This window comes from Typopeltis vanoorti, chromosome 24, assembly GCF_054136105.1.
Source record: "Typopeltis vanoorti isolate ZY-2024b chromosome 24, IOZ_Tvanoo_1.0, whole genome shotgun sequence".
Lineage (NCBI taxonomy): Eukaryota > Metazoa > Arthropoda > Arachnida > Uropygi > Thelyphonidae > Typopeltis > Typopeltis vanoorti.
Window position 1 is genome coordinate 53,961,138 of NC_143572.1, and position 19,574 is coordinate 53,980,711.

Sequence of the window (19,574 nt, forward strand, 5' to 3'; positions counted from 1 at the left end):
AGGTGCCCGCCCTTGATGAGTCTTTGGACTCCCTGGAGGAATTATGTAATAATAATAATAATAATATTCAGTATCCAGTCTCTTAGCTGCAAAGCTAGTATAGTACCCATTCTCTTTTTTTATAGAGAACTCATACATGAGAGATTGATCAACCTAACACTAGTAACTGTGGATGGGCAATAAGGAACTTCATGTCAAATGTGAACTTACTGTTCACATTTGACTTGAAACGTTGTGGACTGTATTCCTCAGGAAATATGTGGTGAGAGACTGTTCCAGAAGGCAGCAGTGGAAGGGATGAATGATGAAGAGGCAAGATTTATTGTGTGGGTTTAGAGTTGAACTGTGAGAGGATGTTAGTTGGTTGCTGCATGCCTTTGGACAGATTTACAAGAGGAATGGGATAATTATTGATGCCAGTTCTCATGAACAACAGCCATAGAAGTATTTATAGAAGATGCAGGCTTCAGAAACTGAATGCCTGTGTAAAGGTAAGTAGAGCGTATTAACAAGAAAGGGGTTGTCAATCAGTCCAACTTTTGGATTGATTGACAACCCTGCTCTTTTCTGTATAGAATCCAGTATTTTTTTAATAATAAAGTGTGACACCCTTTGGCTACTTGTATATGGAAATATGACTTCTGCATTACTTCAACCTTGGTATCACTTCTGGGTCTGGCTCCTACTGATGCCTCAATAAAGATCAAAACCAGTCTGGGCAATGGCCCTTCCCATAATGCATAGCATTATACATGTCTGTAGGGATATGTGCATTGCATTATGGGATATTAAGGCAACTGATGTGAAATCATTAGCCTTTATATACAAGTTGTCCTGTCATGAAGTTACTTCATGCACAAACGTTGTTTGCTTACACTTGCATGAAGGATGAAACCAAGAATATAATTTCTCGGCATCTTTAATTTATGATATAACGAAGTGGAAAAACTTTCATCCCCTCTATTTAAGTCATTCTGCACAAATTTTATAACAGAATCACCTTTCCAAACTCGTCATCATCATCAGTAGAAGTAAACAATTGGGTGTCATCCATCAGACCATCTCCAGTATCAATAATATATAAATTGTATGTTAGTAGCCTAAGAACAGTTCTCTGTGTTATGACTGTGTCCATCCTCATTCACTTAGACTCTACCTCTCCATTGCACATTGCTTTGATGCTTGTCACTTTTGCTCCAATTTATACAGTAACCTCTCATTTAGAATACTATCGAAGAATCTAATAATATGTATCAGAGTATGTTAATTTTTTGTCCAACTATGTGCCACTTTATCAGAAAAATGCCTTTTTACAAAGATTTTACAAAGGCATTTGATAGGTTTGCTGCCTGTAAAGTTAATATTTCAGTTAGTCAGCTAGTGGATTAGATTGGCTATCAGATACATATCAAAGAGTTATGTATGGAAGAGAAGTATCAGGAAAGAGGAATGTAACAAAGAATTCTGCAAAGGAGCCATTTACTATTTTGCTTTTAAGTTAGTCATATTGTGAGTGGATTGCAGGATTATATGCAGCTGTTTGCAGATAATGCAAAACTCAAGATATTTATTAGAAATGGTGCTGAGGTAGTATTTTAGGATTTGAATAAGCTGGAAAGGTAAGTAAATGAATGGGCAAGAGATCCACTTTAATGTAATCAAGCGTAAGGTTCTAATTAGTATTCAGAGATGCAAGGCTGTGTATCCTATTGGTGGGACTATACATTTTTTTTTTTAATGTGGCTCCCGCTTACAAAAAGCTTCTATAAATGTATAGTACATTTGTACCATGGATGGGCTAAGGATTTTTTCTCTTTTTTTATTAATTATAAATATATATATATATATATATATATATATATATATTAAGCCGTGCGGTTAGCCGAGTGGTTACTCACTCCACAACCATATGCCTGGGAAAGGAGTGTCCTGCGTTTGATTCCCATCACTGATGTGAGGAGTTTAAGGATCTTTCTCAGACATAGCCAAGTTAGCTGGTCTTGGGTGTGGACTGCAGGGTTTTTCCTCCTGCAAGCAGGCAAATCGGCCCTGAACACGCTTCTACAGACATAGGATACCTCCAGGAATAAGGAGTAACCAACCTATTTCGTAGGATTTCGGTTCTGAATGCCTATACCATAAAAGGTGTAGGTCTACGCATGAGCGTAAATCAGGAAATATATATATGTATGTATGTATATTTTGCATTTTTTCATTTATTTTTACATAGTCTGGAATTCCTGCTCTAGAGACCAAATATGGAAATTTTTTGAGCTCAGTAAGCAGTGAGTAGTCTCACACTGGGCAATGACAATCACAAAAATCCATGCCCGTGGCAGGAATCATTAGAACCTGTAGTCTGTGGTTTGAGAGTAGATACACTAACCACTCAGCTAACCAGGCCAGCATCATCTCCTTATCTCCTCCAGGAATAAAATGATAATCCACCATTCCATTTCTAAGGAGCACTTTTGGTTCTTTGTAGAATTCATGTCCTGAGGAGTTGAGGCTGTTTTGAGGACTCAAGAGATGCTATTACATTCAGTTTATCAGTTGTGCTTACCTAATGGTATCAGTCAGATCCGTAAATAAATAAATAAATAATAAATATCCCATAAATAAAAATTAAGAACAGTATGAATAGTTACATAAAATACACACATGGAATTTATAGCAGATTAATGCATATGAAATTAACTGAAATTTATAACCTGTTTTAGGTTTCTATTTTTTTTTTATTACTAAAAGTACATCAATTAGAAACTTTTGTAGATTGCACTGTGGACAGCTGAAGTGGACACATCACTTTCTAAACACTGCTGTTATGTGTGTCAGCTACATGGTTCTCAAACTAATTTGCCCACCTTAGAATAAGAAAAAACTTCAGTTTTTTTTTTTTTTTTTTTTTTTTAAGGAAAGGGGGAGGGTGAATCCTTCTCCAGTTTAATTCCGTTTTGAGAAGGCATACAAATTTCTCATATCTTTAATGGAATTTTTAATGTAGGTCTTAATAACCAACTCAGAGATGTATTAAGATAAATTTTGCATGAGAAGTTTCATGAACATGTCTGTCTGTACAATAATAAAAATAATTAATTTGTTATACATGTAATTTATAACATGGCTGTTTTTCTTCTTAGGTTTGATAATTATGCAGGGAATATGGAATGCGATGGAGTACGAGTAAGTTTAACTCTGTGGGATACAGCAGGACAAGAGGACTATGAGAGACTTCGCCCACTTTCTTATCCAGGCGTAAGTATTTTTATAAATAATGTCTTAAACTCAGATATCTCAACACCATTTCTTTTTTTGAATAGTAATAAGGAATGAATTTCTATTCTGACCTGGAAAGTGAAATTTGGTTGCAAAGTAAAAGAAAAATTATAAAGTTCTGTTGTACTTTTAATAGCATCTAAACAGTGGTGTAGCTAGAGCTTTTGCTGCCCAGGGCAGTCCCTGAGTTTGCCACCCCCTTCAATACACACCAAAAATACTACAAAAAGTCAAAATGACGTATAGGGAAATCAATTAAAACACTATGTTTATTTTTGAAGTAAAACTTTAATTCCAACATTCTAAAATGTTATTTTTCTTGCTTTTCCGTTAGCAAAATCGTCGATGACATTGTCGAAGTCTATTTCATCACTCAGTTGCTGTTTTATAGATAGTATGGCAAGATTTCATAAATGCAAAGTGCCACCCGGGGCAGACCCCCCCCCCAGCTACGCCACTACATCTAAACTAACAAATAGCTAGTATTTAGCTGTTTGACCTGTTTTGTGTTATTCCCTTTCTTTGCTCCAACTGCTTGATAATTTATTTGTTAACTCTTTTGCTATTTTTTCTATTGGTATCCTCATTAAAATTCTTCCCCTTTCTTTTCCAATTAAAAAATTCACCACAAAAGAAAACGCTGATTTTAGTAAGATATATTTCTCCACATTTCATTGCCATCACAACAAGATCTATAGGTCTTATAGATCTTGTTGTGATGGCAATGAAATGTGGAGAATTTCATTGCCATCGCAATGAAATTCTCCACATTTCATTGTTCGATACACAAGCAACGGCTTCAATTTAAAATCTCCATTAGCATTCCCTCCAAGCATAACAGTTAAGTGATCTGTTGATACTTTATAGCCAGGCTGTGCTACTGCTTTTTTTGATATGGATGTCAGTAAAGCTGTGGGACTGGATGATATTTCACCACGAGTTTTGAGAGAATGTGCTAGGGAACTGACACTGCCTTTGACCTGGCTTTTCAATGAAAGTCTGGCAGCGGAAAAGGTGCCCAGGGAATGGAAGGAAGGTAGATAGTGCCATTGCATAAAGGTGGTAGCGGACTGGAAGTGTCTAAATATAGACCAGTTTGTGTGGCATCAGTAGTTAGTAAGATCTTGGAGAAAGTAGTGAAGGACCATATACAGCAGTGGGCATATGAGGGTAATGTTATCTATGAGAGTCAACATGGATTTGTGAAGGGCGCTCTTGTTTTAGCAATATGCTAGCCTTTTATGATAAAGTTACAAGAGCATTAGATGAGGGAAAGGCATATACTGCCATTTTCTTAGACTTAGCGAAGGCATTTGACAGGGTGCCACATGATAAGCTGATATTTAAGTTGCAGCACATGGGTCTGGATGTCAGATTGGTCAACTGGATTCAGGATTGGCTGTCCGATAGGTATCAGAGAGTTGTGTATGGTCGGGCAGTTTCAAGGAAGCAGAGGGTTACAAGTGGGGTCCCACAGGGCTCAGTGCTGGGACCTATATTGTTTAACCTTTATATCAATGACATTGTCAGTGGATTGCAGGGGGATGTTCAGTTGTTTGCAGATGATGCAAAGCTGGGAAGGATTATTAGTAATAGTGCAGATGCGGCAGCCCTGCAAGAGGATTTGAATAAGTTAGATAGATAGGCAAATAAATGGGGGTGTCGGTTTAATACAGCAAAATGTAAGGTCTTGAGGTTTGGGAAACATCGATGGGACACTGCATACTCTATGGGAGGATTTATACTGGAGGAAGTAGGAGAGACATGAGATCTGGAGTTGATGATTGATGGAAACCTGAAATTTAGGGGACATATTGCAAAGGTGTTGAAGGTAACACAGAGGATTGCTGCAATAATGAGAAGGACACTGACCTGCAGAGATAAAACAGTTATCATTCCGTTGTATAAGTCTCTGATCAGACCACACTTGGACTATTGTTCTCAGATTTGGTCCCCAGGATTTGAAGGGGATAAATTAACTGTGGAAAGGGTACAAAGGCGGATAACAAAGATGGCTTCAGGACTGCACAATGATAGTTACGAGGGAATGTGGACTGCAGAGTTTGGTGGATAAAAGAAGGAGAGGTGATATGATTGAGAATTTTAAACTGTTGAGAGGTGGTTACAGGGTTGACACTGGGGAGTTCTTTCGCTTGGTTGAACAGCAGGAAGGAATGATGACAAGACCATCCCTGGAAGTTACGAAAGGAAACTGTGAGCAAGAGGGTGAGGAGTGGTTTCTTTGCATGGAGGGTGGTTGAACCATGGAATGCATTGCCTGATGGAGGGTGAGAGCAAGAACGGTCAATTAGTTCAAGGAGTGGTATGATAGACTTTGTGTTTCTTGGGGGGGGGGACCTCCCCTCGATGAGTCTTGATAGACTTTGTGTTTCTTAGGAAGGACCTCCCACAATGAGTCTTTTGACCCCATGGAGGCCTGAATAATAATAATAATAATGATATAAAAGTTCTAGATGGCATTTTTTTCCAATAGAGGCCAGTTTCATCCACATTAATTTGGCAGTAATCATAATCATTTTCTTTGATAATTTTCTGCAGCTAAGAAGGAAATATAAATGCAGCATCTTCATTGGCACTTGCAGCTTCACCTATTATTTTCACATTCTTTAGTCCAGCCCTAGATGTAAAATTTTCAAGCCAGCATTTGCTAGCTGTGAATTTTGAATTATCTTCTGTATATTTAGTCTCTTTTAAGTCTTGAAAACAGACTTAGAGCTTTAGGCGTGATATTATAGGCACTAATAAATAAAAAAATAAATGTAGCTTAGTGGAAGTGGAAGTGCGCTCCTCGACGCTTGACTGCACGAATGAAGACTTGGGTTTAAATCTACTCACCGACTAGAGGAACATTTTGGAAGCTTTTTTGCCAGCCTGGTTGGCCAAGTGGTTAGCTTATCTGCTCTCCAGCCAAAAGGCTGCGGGTTCGAATCCCACCGTGGGCATGGATATTTGTGATTGTCTGTGAAAATAATAGTGGTGATGGTGGATAGTAGATGGCGTTGGTGTAGATGAGGCGGTTTGTGGATGAGGTTGAGCGGTGGAGACGGAGACATGTAGAGTAGGTGTCCTTCCTCGATGAGTCTTAGGACTCTCTGGACGTGTCAAATAATAATTGGAATTCTCTTTTGATTGCAGTCTTCAACCAAATAATCACCAGATCTTCCATTTCAACCATTGTAGCACTCCAGTTATGTGTGCATTGCATACTTGCAGATGTAAATGCAACTTTACCTTGCTCGCAATACTCATCAGCTTGGATAAAATAGTCCTTATTGTAGACTCGTTAAAACCAAATTTGCTTCCGATCTTACTTTTACTTTCACCACGTTTAAATCTTTTAATTATATCAAGTTTTCTATCTAAGGTAATTACTTTCCTCTTCGTTTTTTCACTTAATGACCCAGTTGTGGGATTTCTCTTATTCTTCAACATGATTAATAGGCTGTAAAATTTATGAAGAACATAATTTGTAAATATGTACAGCAGAACAACCGGAGCTTGTAATACACCCACTCTTAATGCCGGCAGCGAAGTCGCTGGCACTCAGGCTCTGGGAGCATGGCTGCGTGGGAGGAATGACATCGTCATGCTCATGCCACGAGGCTTGCATGTTTTTGCATGGTAAATTAAAGGTGCATTAATCAAAACTCTTGCCGTGTATATCAAGGGATTGTCGCATTTAATTTCGCAGCATTAATCAAATCCCACGTTAAGCAAAATCGCGTTAAGCAAGGGATACCTGTACAGACAGGGAAGCTTCTGAGAAACAAGTGTACCTTAATGTAGAAAGAATTGAGGAAATCAGCAAGTTTGAGTACCTTTAATCCATTATTAATGTGAAGAATTGCTGTTCAGAAGACATAAGAAGATTAGGAATGACTAAAACAACAGTCAGAAACTTGTCTAAAATCTGGAAGGATGGATCTATCTCCACAGGAACAAAACTGAGGATTTTTGATACAGCTATTTTTCCTACAGCGACTTATGGATGTGAGACTTTGATTGAAAATAACCTGAGAGAAAAAGGATAGCTGCTTTTGAGATGTGGTTACAGAAGACTGTTGAGGATATCATATACTGAAAGGTGGACATATGGATGGGTGCCAGAAAGGATCGGCAGAACTTGAAGGCTCCTTAAGGATATTGACAAAAGAAAGTTGAAATACTTTGGACACGTTGAAAGGATGGAAGGAGGACTTCTCACAACAGTAATAGAGGGTAAAGTTCCTGGGAAAAAAAAAGAAGGGGTAGACCATCAATGAGATGGATGGATGGTGTGTCTGGAGTGACTGATTATCAGAAAGTTGAAGCCTCCAGAAATCATACAATAGGACCACCTGGTGAGGAATAGTGTGGCACATCACCTAGCATCTGAGTGACCATATGGCATCTGTTGTTGTCCAATGAATAGATGGATGGATAGTTGTTATCCCATCTTTGCTTTCCAAATTTTAAAACTTTACATTTTGCAACATTGAACTGTCAACTCTCCTTCCCCACTCACGCAGTTTATTCATCTCCGCTTGTAAAACCTACACCTGTTTTGTTTCTCATGGTGCTCCCCAACTTTGCATCATCTGCAAACAACATCATAATCTCCCATTTAAACACTATTAGTCACTTTCTTCTTCTTCTGGGATAATATTTTCCCATACATGACTTGCTGATGCCTATCAACAAGTATAGCCTAAATGAACGATCTTCTTCTCTTCTTCAACACACCAATTTGTTAATAAATTAAGGTTTCCATGGCTTGAAATATCAATAGTTAGTATTTGTCAGCTGAGAACCACTTAATATTCTTAGAAAGAACAATACTTAATTACTAGTTTCATATATCTTATCATGTACATCTTCAGATTGAATACAAATAAGAAAAAAGGGATTAATAGAGAGAGCTATCTAAATTAAAAACTGATATACTTTGAATGAGCACAAGCCACACATTGAATGTGGCGAGATGTTGGAGATGCGACTCATTGTTACGATGTGCTGTATAACATCTCTTATAGCCTAATTCAGTAATATGTAGGTCTTTGATATATGGTCATCTTCAATCAGTTGTGGTCAGCATACACCCAAGCCTATATATTAATGAATCGAGCTATATGAGAGACGTTACACAGGACATCACAACAATGAGCCACATGTCTGACATCTCAGTTTCTTTCTTGCATCTCTATGTTATGGAAGCATAAATCCTCTACCTGTCATCAACAGTTCCTCCCTCCTGTTCCTCCCTTCTTGCCCTTATCCTCTATTAATCTTTATTCTCCTCAGAATATCATCTTCATCCAGCGATGTTTCACTTATTCCAATAGCTTTTCAGATGAATGAATGAATGAATTTAAGCAGTGCACAAATTTAATCTTCCTTATTTCTGATACTCCTGACATTTGTAAACAAACATAGTACAGTAAAACCCCGAAGTTACGTGGTAGGTGGGACTAACAAAAAACACGTAAGTCGAATTTGCATAACTCAGGGTATAATTTTGCATGTAATTTATATATACAAACATACAATTGGGACCAAAGGTTTACAAAAACACCTATATTTTTTAAGAAATATAATCATAATTGTAGTTTTTTATACATAAAAAAAAAGAAAGTTATTTCGATGTCGATGGTTTCATAAAATCTAATAGATTCGTCTGACAGCATAATGTCTTTTTATTGTCATGCAAAATTTCTTCATAGCAAGCTAATGTTTTTTTATTTCTTGCCTTGTGGCTACAATTCGTTCCTCGTTAGAATCTATGTCCTCCAAAATCTGTAAACCTTTCTTTTATGATTGTTCTTGCTGTGGATTCCTGTAGATCGAACTTCTTTGCCAGCTCACAAATTTTCATTCCGCCTTCAAAATCCTTAATAATGTTGAGTTTTGTTTCCAAAGTCAATGTTTTTCTTTTCTTGCTAGCTGTAGAAGAATCGGACTTGCTTCTTTTGGACGACATTATTATTTTTTATGTGATAACATTTTTGTCAAGAACATAACATTAAACAATCACAAGGTTTGTAGACTATAAAAATCGTGTATGAATGGAGACCGCACGAAACACGTCGTTGCTTATTCACAGCATCTGCGACACTGGCGAATGCGGCCGACGCCTGAAAGATACGACTAGTGGTGAGGCGTGAAGCGGGACAGGAATACGTACATATAAGAAACCACATAACTCCGGATTCGCGTAAATCGGGGTAGCGTAAGTCGGAGTGTGACTGTAATTCATTCCTGAGTCTATAACTAGTCCTACCCATGTAACCACTCAGATATGACTCCTCTACACCTTCTCCTAGCCTTTTTGTCATTATCCATTCTATAATTTTTCCTTATATTTAAATTTGTTAGTAGGTTCCATTTCTACTAACCCTTGTCCTCACTTCTCACAGGCACAAATGTACTATCAGTTTGTTCACCATGCATATTTGGGATTGATAAAAAAAACAGTCCTTTCTCATATCTCTTGTTGGCCTCAGTCATTATTCTCCTAACAGCAGTCTCTTCAGTGATGAACAAAGATGAACAAAGATGAACAAAGTTCATCTTTGTTCATCACTGTCATACTTGGGCAACATGCTGACTACCTTTTTTATCACACTATTATCTTTTACTCTCAACTAACATCTTGATATCCATTGTTACATTCATTATTACTCATTCTTCTATCATTCAGTTTTCGGCACTCATCTGTTCGTTGCACTCTGCATATTCTTCATTTCTTACCTCATCTTCAACTCAACTCTCAAGCCTTAGAGCACTTTCTCCTTGTCTTTCGTGCTTGTTATCATGCTATCCTTGCACTCTCTTTCTCACCTGCTGCTCACTTTCATGTTGTTAGTCATGGGGTTACACCCTGATAACCAAGAATGTAAAAAAAAAAATTCAGTTATCATGGTGTAACAAGAAAATAAAATTATAAAGTCCTATGTAAGTGGCTAATACAAAATATTTAAAGACAGAAAATATGCTTGCATCCAAGTAAAATAATTATAGCAGAAATTGTTTATTTAACTAAATAATAAAAAGGGGAATCTTATTACTAAAAAAAAAAAGGGATATGAAAATAATAGGTTAAGTAAGACAAAGAAGATTAGTGATAAGAATTTGTATGTGAGAGACTAGGTTTAACACTTGAAAAAAGGAGATTAAAATATTCAAGTATATTCTAAAAAGGGGATTAATTTAGTATAGAGGCTAGCTTAAAACAAATAACAATCGCTCAAGGCCAAATCCCGAAGTGAGATGTTGTCACGTGAGAGTCGCGTGCAAAGGAACCATAACATGTTTTGGGCAGAAAACCGTGACTTTAATTGGTGAGTAGGATCGACTCCAGTAAGGGGGGAAGAAAAGAAATTGAAGGAGGAGCCGATAGGGGCCATAGAGATAAAAGGGTTACGAATCCCCCCGCCAGGCTTTTTTTTCCTCAGAGTTTCTTCACGAAATTTTCGTATAGGTAACACGCGGTTTTCCTGAGTGACGGCGTAGGAGTTATCTCCGTCCGACACAACAAGGAAACAAATTGTGTGGGAATTCGATTCCATATTCCTATTGCAAGAGACGAGGAACGCCGTATAGTTACAAGAAGGAAGAAATTGTCTATGTATTTCATCATCCAGTACTCGTAAAAAAGGGAAAGAAAATCCATGCCCACGTTATGAGTTCCATAGTGATAATATAGAAGATCCTATGTGTGTGTGTCCTTAATTCAAGCACGAAAGGTATAGATCGTGAAAACCAGGGTTCGTCCTAGAAAGGTACTGTAAGATCTTGTATCAATTGAAATCGCATATAGTTGCAATCATTGTTAATTACTGGACAGTTGAAGATAAACTAGAACTTTGGTACAAGTCAGAATAGAATGAGAGTAAATTAGTTTGTATTATTTGATAAGCATTCATGTGCTAGAGATTTATGTACACGCATGGTATTTCATATGAGAGTGTCTTAAAGATCAAATGTATGTATGGGCATAGCGAAAGGATAGTAACCTATATTGATTTGTTTTGTAAGTTAGATAAGGTAAACTGAATATAAATATAAATGTCCATGGTATTATATGTAAATTTGTTCCAGGATTATATGTATATATTTATATGTATAAAATCAGTTATGATGGCATGATCGCAAATTCCCATATAGGATTTTGCCCTAGTACTTGTTATTTGCTTGTGTAATTTTGTAATTTTATTCTTAGTATTGAATTGTGTTTTATATGATAGAAATTGAATTGTACCATGTTTATTTATTAAATAAACTTTTGTTCATTGATAATACAGTTGTCTGAAATTGCTGCCTAATGCAACACTTGAAAAAACGTATGAACCTAATCACGGAAATTAATGTGTATAGTTAAGAGATAAAGGGTCACAACTGCATAATAGTTTCACACTCAAGATATATTTTTGTGATTGCTCCTTGTTTTCGAATTATATATCTTAAACTAAATGTCCTGAAAGGTGCAGTATAATATAAATATTAGGGACACTAAGGGGAGAAAAAGCTTAAATGTTTGAATTTTGTAATATCTCGTACATGGTTAAGTTTTGCATAAAGATAAGTAGAGCTTCACTTGAAAGGATAAAAGAAAGTTTAATAATCGTAGGTATTTACACTTTACCTAACTTTATACACAACATAAATGGTGCAGTCGACAGGATGTAGTTTAGCTAATTAAAATCTTAATTATAAGCTATTCAGAACAAGTTTGTTTTGGGTGCAGGTCAGGCAACTGAGAGGCAAAAGTTTAGTTAAGTTTTGTTGAAAATTTTAAAGAGTAAATTAGTGTAAATTGGATGCAAGTATGACTGAACCCTCTAGTAGTTTAGGCATGGATAACAGCGAATTTTTTCGTTACATTAACCCACAGCAGGTGTTCCCACAATTTTCGGGTGAGGAGACTGATGACATCCTAATTTTTTTTAGTTACATAGAAGAGCTTAGGAGAGTTGGAAGATGGACTGATTTTCAGTTGCTAATCTTGCTCCATCGTAAACTGGTGGGAAAAGCTAAAGCTTTCCTGTATTCCTCTCCCATTCTCAAGGAAACCCTGAATTACTCCCGTTTTAAAACAGTCCTAATTTCTGAGTTCTCAAAACTGGGAACCTTGGGCCCTAACTTATGGAAGCTCCAGAGGTGCTTTCAGAAGGAGAAGGCAAGTGTGGCTGAGTTCCATAACAGGTTACCGATGATAGCTAGTACCCTGAGTGTCCTTAGTGAAGAAAAGCCTCACTTGGACTGGGCCATTTTTCAACAATTCAGACAGGGAGTCAGACCTGAGTTAAAGGAGATGGCATTTGATAAAAGATTGTCCAGTTTAAGTGAATGTTACGATGCTGTAAAGGATCGTGAACAGTTGCTTGGAGACCTCCATCCCGCACATGTTCTAGGGTCAATAAACATATTTGAAGAAAAGGGCAATTCTGAAAAGGGGCAAGGACATAATAAAGAGAGTAGGGAAAGAAGAGAAAGACCTGAGGCAAGAGAGAGACCACAGGAAGACAATAGGCAGGTAATAAGCAAGTTGGCAGAGTCATGTACTGATTCAGATAATATCAGGGTTATTGTGAAACAAGAAATAGAAATACTCCAAAAATCCATTATAGATCGGTTAAACGAAGTGATGAGACAACTAGAAATGTTGTCTGTAAAGACCCCAGAGTCTAATTGTAGCAGAGCTGAGGAAACCACTAAGTTAGTTAAAGAGGAAGTTGAGCGTCTACAAAGACCCCTTATTGATCGATTGGATTCTGTTATGCAGAGGTTGTCCGAAATCACCCCACAACAAGCAACAGCTAATCCTCAAAATCAAGGGAGAGCTAATGACCAAAGAGGCGGTAGACAGCCCCCAAGATGTTTCAGTTGTAACAAACCGGGACATTTTGCTCAAAACTGTTACAGTAGCAAGAAGCGCTTTAGTAGAGGTTATGATAGAGATTTAGATTCACATACTTATACAAACAGAGCATGGAAAACGGGACAAGGAAGAAAGGAGCATCTGTGCGAGATGGAGGTGAAGGCCAGTGTATATGGAAGACACTGCAATGCTTTGCTGGACACTGCGGCTCAATCACCCATCATATCTGAGGATTACTTTATGATAATAGAGCCTTATGCCAAAGATAATATCACTCACCTTAAAAAACGAGTGAGAATATCAGGTGTCACAACTTCTACAATTTGTGCTTCTAAGCCTGTAAATCTTAAGTTATATCTGCCTGAGTTTAAATTATATGCTTGGCAGGAGCTTCTGATTCTACCAGGATCCTCTCTTCCACACATCAAGCTGATCTTGGGTAGGGATTTTCTGTCTAGGTATGACTTTAAATGTGATTATGTGAGGAAGGAATTATACCTATTGGGAAGGAGACAGATTACAAGAAGGGGGAAAACTCATGAGTTGTGTAAAGAAAGGAGAAATGAGCCTCAAGAAAGGAACCATGAATCCCACATGAATAAAGTGAAGAAATCATCAAATGAGGAGTCAATAACTGAAAGGAAATCAGAGGTAGTTAAGGTTAAATTTTGCTAAGGCTTTTGACAGGATACCTTATGGAACACTGTTACACAAATTGGAGCAGATGGGAACTAAATTGGTGATATGGATAGGAGAATGGCTCAAGGAGAGATACCAGAAGGTGGTGTATGGAGGAACCGAGTCCAGGATGAGGCAGGTGACCAATGGTGTGCCTCAGGGCTCTGTGCTTGGGCCATTGTTGTTTAATTTGTATATAAATGATATAGGAAATGGCTTACAGAGAGATATTCAGTTGTTTGCTGATGATGCAAAGTTGGGTAGCACAATAAAAAATCAAGCTGATGTTGAAAGTTTGCAGGATGATTTAAATAAGCTGGTAGAATGGGCAAAAGATAATGGATGTCATTTCAATGTGGAAAAGTGTAAAGTCATGCATTTTGGGATTAAAAGATTACCAGCTGTGTACTACATTGATGGAACAGTACTCCAAGAGATTGATGAGGCTAGGGACTTAGGGGTGTTGGTAGATAGGGAGATGAAGTTCAGAGGACACATTGCTAAGGTGTCCAAGATTGCACATAGGATCACTTGGTTGTTGAGGAACACACTGACATCCAGAGATAAAGAGGTTATTATTCCCCTTTATAAAGCGTTGATACTTCCACATTTGGATTACTGTGCTCAGGTCTGGTCACCTGGATTCCTTGGAGATGAGGAGGCTGTGGAGAGGGTTCAGAGAAGAGTGACCAAGTTGGTGAGTGATGTAAAAAAATGCTCCCTACATTGATAGATTGAGAGCTTGTGGATTGCAGAGATTGGTTGATAGGCGGAGAAGAGGGGATATGATAAAAACATTTAAATTACTGAAAGGTTTTTATAAGATTGATGCAGGGGAAATTTTTCAGCTGTGTGATAGTGATGGAAGAATAAGAGGTCATTCCTGGAAATTAAAAAAGAGTGTGGTTAATAAGGGTTCCAGAACAAGGTTTTTTGCCTGGAGGGTGGCGAATTAGTGGAATTCATTGCCTGACTTAGTTGTGAGCTCTTCGTCTGTAAATGAATTCAAGAAGGGATATGACAAATATTGTTTTGCTAGTTTGGGTCTCCAGCGAATGAGTCTACTGACTCCATGGAGATACCCATAATAATAATAATAATAATAATAATAATAATAAATCAGAAGTGAATTACTGCAAGGTTAGAAGAGGAAGGAGACACAAAAAAAAAAAAAAAAACAGAGAAGTCAAGTACATCAGTTATGAGTAAATGGATAATGCATACATTGTAAAAATGTAAAAAAGGGGGAAACCCAGGATATGAGAAGAGAAACACTTCATAGAAAAATTTTTAAGAAAAAAATTTTTTATTTAAAGGGGGGACCTTTGTTACACCCTGATAACCAAGAATGTAAAAAAAAAATTTCAGTTATCATGGTGTAACAAGAAAATAAAATTATAAAGTCCTATATAAGTGGCTAATACAAAATATTTAAAGACAGAAAATATGCTTGCATCCAAGTAAAATAATTATAGCAGAAATTGTTTATTTAACTAAATAATAAAAAAGGGAATCTTATTACTAAAAAAAAAAGGGAATCTTATTACTAAAAAAAAAAGGGATATGAAAAAAATAGGTTAAGTAAGACAAAGAAGATTAAAAAAGGAGATTAAAATATTCAAGTAAAATCTAAAAAGGGGATTAATTTAGTATAGAGGCTAGCTTAAAACAAATGACGATCGCTCGAGGTAATTTCCCGAAGTGAGACGTCGTCACGTGAGAGTCGCATGCAAAGGAACCATAGCATGTTTTGGGCAGAAAACTGCGACTTTAATTGGTGAGTAGAATCGACTCCAGCAAGGGGGGAAGAAAAGAAATTGAAGGAAGAGCCGATAGGGCCATAGAGATAAAAGGGCTACGAAACCCCCCCCACCAGGCTTTTTTTTCCTCAGAGTTTCTTCACGAAATTTTCGTATAGGTAACACGCGGTTTTCCTGAGTGACGGCGTAGGAGTTATCTCCGTCCGACACAACAAGGAAACAAATTGTGTGGGAATTCGATTCCATATTCCTATTGCAAGAGACGAGGAACGCCGTATAGTTACAAGAAGGAAGAAATTGTCTATGTATTTCATCATCCAGTACTCGTAAAAAAGGAAAGAAAATCCATAAAGAAGTCCGTGCCCACGTGATGAGTTCCATAGTGATAATATAGAAGATCCTATGTGTGTGTCCTTAATTCAAGCACGAAAGGTATAGATCGTGAAAATCAGGGTTCGTCCTGGAAAGGTACTGTAAGATATTATTATTATTATTATTATTCCTGATACCTCCAAGGAGTCCGAAGACTCATCGCGGGAGGACATTTTCAACTGTCTCTACACCTTACCTCTACTACGAATCAACGCCATCTACCGCCCACTTCCAACACCATAACTAGTAATTTTTGTCTGTAAATTGCGTGTGTTCTGAAGGGCCGATTTGTATGTATGCGGGATGAAAAACCCGAGTTTCCGGGAGAAAAAACCCTGCTACCTCCGTATGAGATCGGCTAACTCACCATCGATTGAAATCGACCAGATAAAGATTCCTCCCGTCGCGACGAGAATCGAACTTAGGCCTATTCCAATCGAAGGGCGCAATGTACCGTCGTTCTTCCAATTGCGCTACGGAGGCGCTATATCAATTGAAATCGCATATAGTTGCAATCATTGTTACTTACTGGACAGTTGAAGATAAACTAACTCTTTGGTACAAGTCAGAATAGAATGAGAGTAAATTAGTTTGTGTTATTTGATAAGCATTCATGTGCTAGAGATTTATGTATGCGCGTGGTATTTCATATGAGAGTGTCTTAAAGATCAAATGTATGTATGGGCATAGCGAAAGGATAGTAACCTATATTGATTTGTTTTGTAAGTTAGATAAGGTAAACTGAATATAAATATAAATGTCCATGGTATTATATGTATATATTATTTATATATATATTTATATATATTATTTATATATATATTTATATATGTATATATATTTATGTGTATAAAATCTGTTGTTATGATGGCATGATCGCAAATTCTCATATAGGATTTTGCCCTAGTACTTGATATTTGCTTGTGTAATTTTGTAATTTTATTCTTAGTATTGAATTGTGTTTTATATAATAGAAATTGAATTGTACCATGTTTAAGATTTTAAATAAACTTTTGTTCATTGATAATATAGTTGTCTGAAATTGCTGCCTAATGCACCACTTGAAAAAACGTACGAACCTAATCACGCGGGAAATTAATGTGTTAGGTTACGAGATAAAGGGTCACGACTGCATGATATTTTTTTTTTAATTGTGAACATAACAATCTTATGTACAGGATTAACCTGATTTTTGGTTCTCTGCAGTCAGGCAGAGAGGTTACATGCTCATACTCCTGTTGAGGTATGTTACATTGAAGTTATTTATAAGGCGAATTACATGCTTTTTTTTTTTTAGATTAAAGCCATTAAGAGTTATTTTAACATGATACTGTATAAGAACGTAGGAGTTACTATAGCACAATATTATCTATTTACATGAGAGTGCCAGCTGATTAATTTTCGCACTGTTAAGCACAACAATCCTTGTTTCCCCTTTCTTTGGGGGGGGGGGAATGATGTCACTTCTATGCTGGAAAGTGGATTGTGATGCAGTCGCCCTGCTCAGCCAGGAGTTGATTCCGTGGATTCCAGTCTTGGTGGAAAAGATCAAATGTGCTGTTTTGCCTGTGGTGATGGTGCTCGTGTAGGATCCAACTTCTCACCTTTTGTTTGAAGGCTGCAATGAGTTGGTCAGTTGCCTCTCTCTCTGTGAAGTTGCTGTGCTGGCTGGTCTTGTATATCTGAGGTAGAAGTTGTATATTACCGCTTTCATGGTGATGAAGAGGTAATTGCAGAATGAATGGTTATTTGACTCCAAATGGACGAGATTGAAATATTCCTCTTCTGTATGAAGATTAACACAGAGACAAATTGATTAATTGGGTGTTGACTGGGTATTCCAAGTACAGGGTGTTCGGGATAAATTTGACAGTTTCGTAAGGTAAAAGAAAATCTTCTTTGTATCTATTAAATTTAATGAATTGACAAAAAAACATTACAGGCAGAGTTAATTACAATACTATCAACAAGATTTTATATTATTGATATTATATTATTAACAAGATCACAGCTTCAATTCTGCTTCGGAACCTCGAACAAGCTGATGCTACAGTCTCCCTGGGAAGGGCCGCAAAAACTGTTTTAATTTTATCCATTAACTGGGCTTTTGTATTACTGGAAGTGCGATTGGTGTCTTTTTCAACTGCGCCCCATACAAAATAATCCATGGGGTTAAGGTCTGGGGAGTTTGGAGGCCAAACATTTGGACTGGTGAAGTCGTAGAAATTTTCAGACAACCATTTTTGACTTTTCCCAGAGGTGTGGCAAGGGGCCGAATCCTGCTGCCATACATACGGCCTACCATTGGCTACCCTTGTTATCCAGGGCTTGACTACAGTTAGCAACTCCACGAACAAAGCCCGAATTCCAATGCCAGGGTTCTTCAACACCTGTTCCTGCAGATTTGCGAGGAATTCTGCTGTACGAACGCAATCAGATCGTCTGCTAGGGATCTTTCTTCTTGCTACATCCTCGTAGTCACCATTGCAAGTCTCTAGTTCATGCCTGATTGTTTTTACTGTATTCAGGGAGCATTGGGCAGCAGTCGTAATATCCCTATTTTGATGGCGGGCACGAATCATCATGATACAAGTTATTCTCTTCCATGATTCAGGTGGGTTCCAGCTATCCATCCTTTCTGACATCTTGTATATGAATGAAGAAGGGTCCAAACTTTTAAATGAAGAGAAGTGTGTGTTAATACATGTAACTTACGGAAAAATATAATTAATTATAAATTTGTAATATGATATATTACAAATTTGTAATATATCATATGTCAAATTTATCCCGAACACCCTGTAGATATGCCAGGACTGTTCCTAATTGGGCAGAACAGGCAGTTATCTGAGACATTTGAGTTAAATTTTTGTAATATAGTAGGAGTGGGTAATATATTGTGCCACATTCTTCACTGAATATCTGCATCAGGTTTGATGGCTCTTGTGCGATATGGTAGGTCCCATTGAAATAGTGTTTGAACAGATGATGCAGGATTTTCCAATAAAGTGCTTTGGTTCGACTGTTGTGTTAGAGTGCTGTAGATCTTGTTGGTGTTGCTGGGTGTAAGTCTCTCCCATGAGTTATTCGTTTTTATCAGAAAGATAGGTGCCAGATCTTCTGAGTTGGGAGGGCTAAGCCCCACTTCTGTTATGCTATCAGGCATAGCGGCTTGAAAAGGGCCTTTACAGTGTGTATCTGCTCAGACTGATTCCCACATTCCAGGTTTTCGAGTGTTTTTGGAAAGCGCCAGGTGAGGCTTGGAGAAAGAATGTTACCCAAGATCCTCACGCTTCGCCAGCTCCATGGAGGAAAGAAAATCTCTTTCTGAGTCATCAGGCTTCTTACCATCTGAAATCCTCATGGGTTCCATGAGGATTTCAGGTAGGGATGTTGTCTTCACTGTGTGCCGGAGGGTTAGCTTCTTCCATCGTCGAAGGGCATCTTTGTAGAAGTTTGTTAAATTTACTGGCACTTGAGCTGTTGTCATTCTTAAGGTTGTGGAGAGAGAGAGACCTCTAGTGGTAGAAGTGAAAATATATTCAGTGGTGCATTTGTGTGACACTCAGATATATTTTTGTGATTGCTCCTTGTTTTTGAATTATATATCT

At 37.5% G+C, this 19,574-nt stretch overlaps 1 protein-coding gene across 3 annotated transcripts in view; it reads left to right on the forward strand.

The window, feature by feature from the left end:
- Window positions 1–19,574, forward strand: part of LOC150093217 (ras-related protein Rac1-like) — a 117,716-nt gene that overhangs the window by 76,572 nt on the left and 21,570 nt on the right. For all 3 annotated transcript variants that reach the window (XM_090414089.1, XM_090414087.1, XM_090414088.1), the window contains one exon: window positions 3,141–3,255. In XM_090414089.1, coding sequence (XP_090270215.1) covers window positions 3,141–3,255 — 115 coding nt within the window. The remainder of the gene's footprint in view (window positions 1–3,140; window positions 3,256–19,574) is intronic.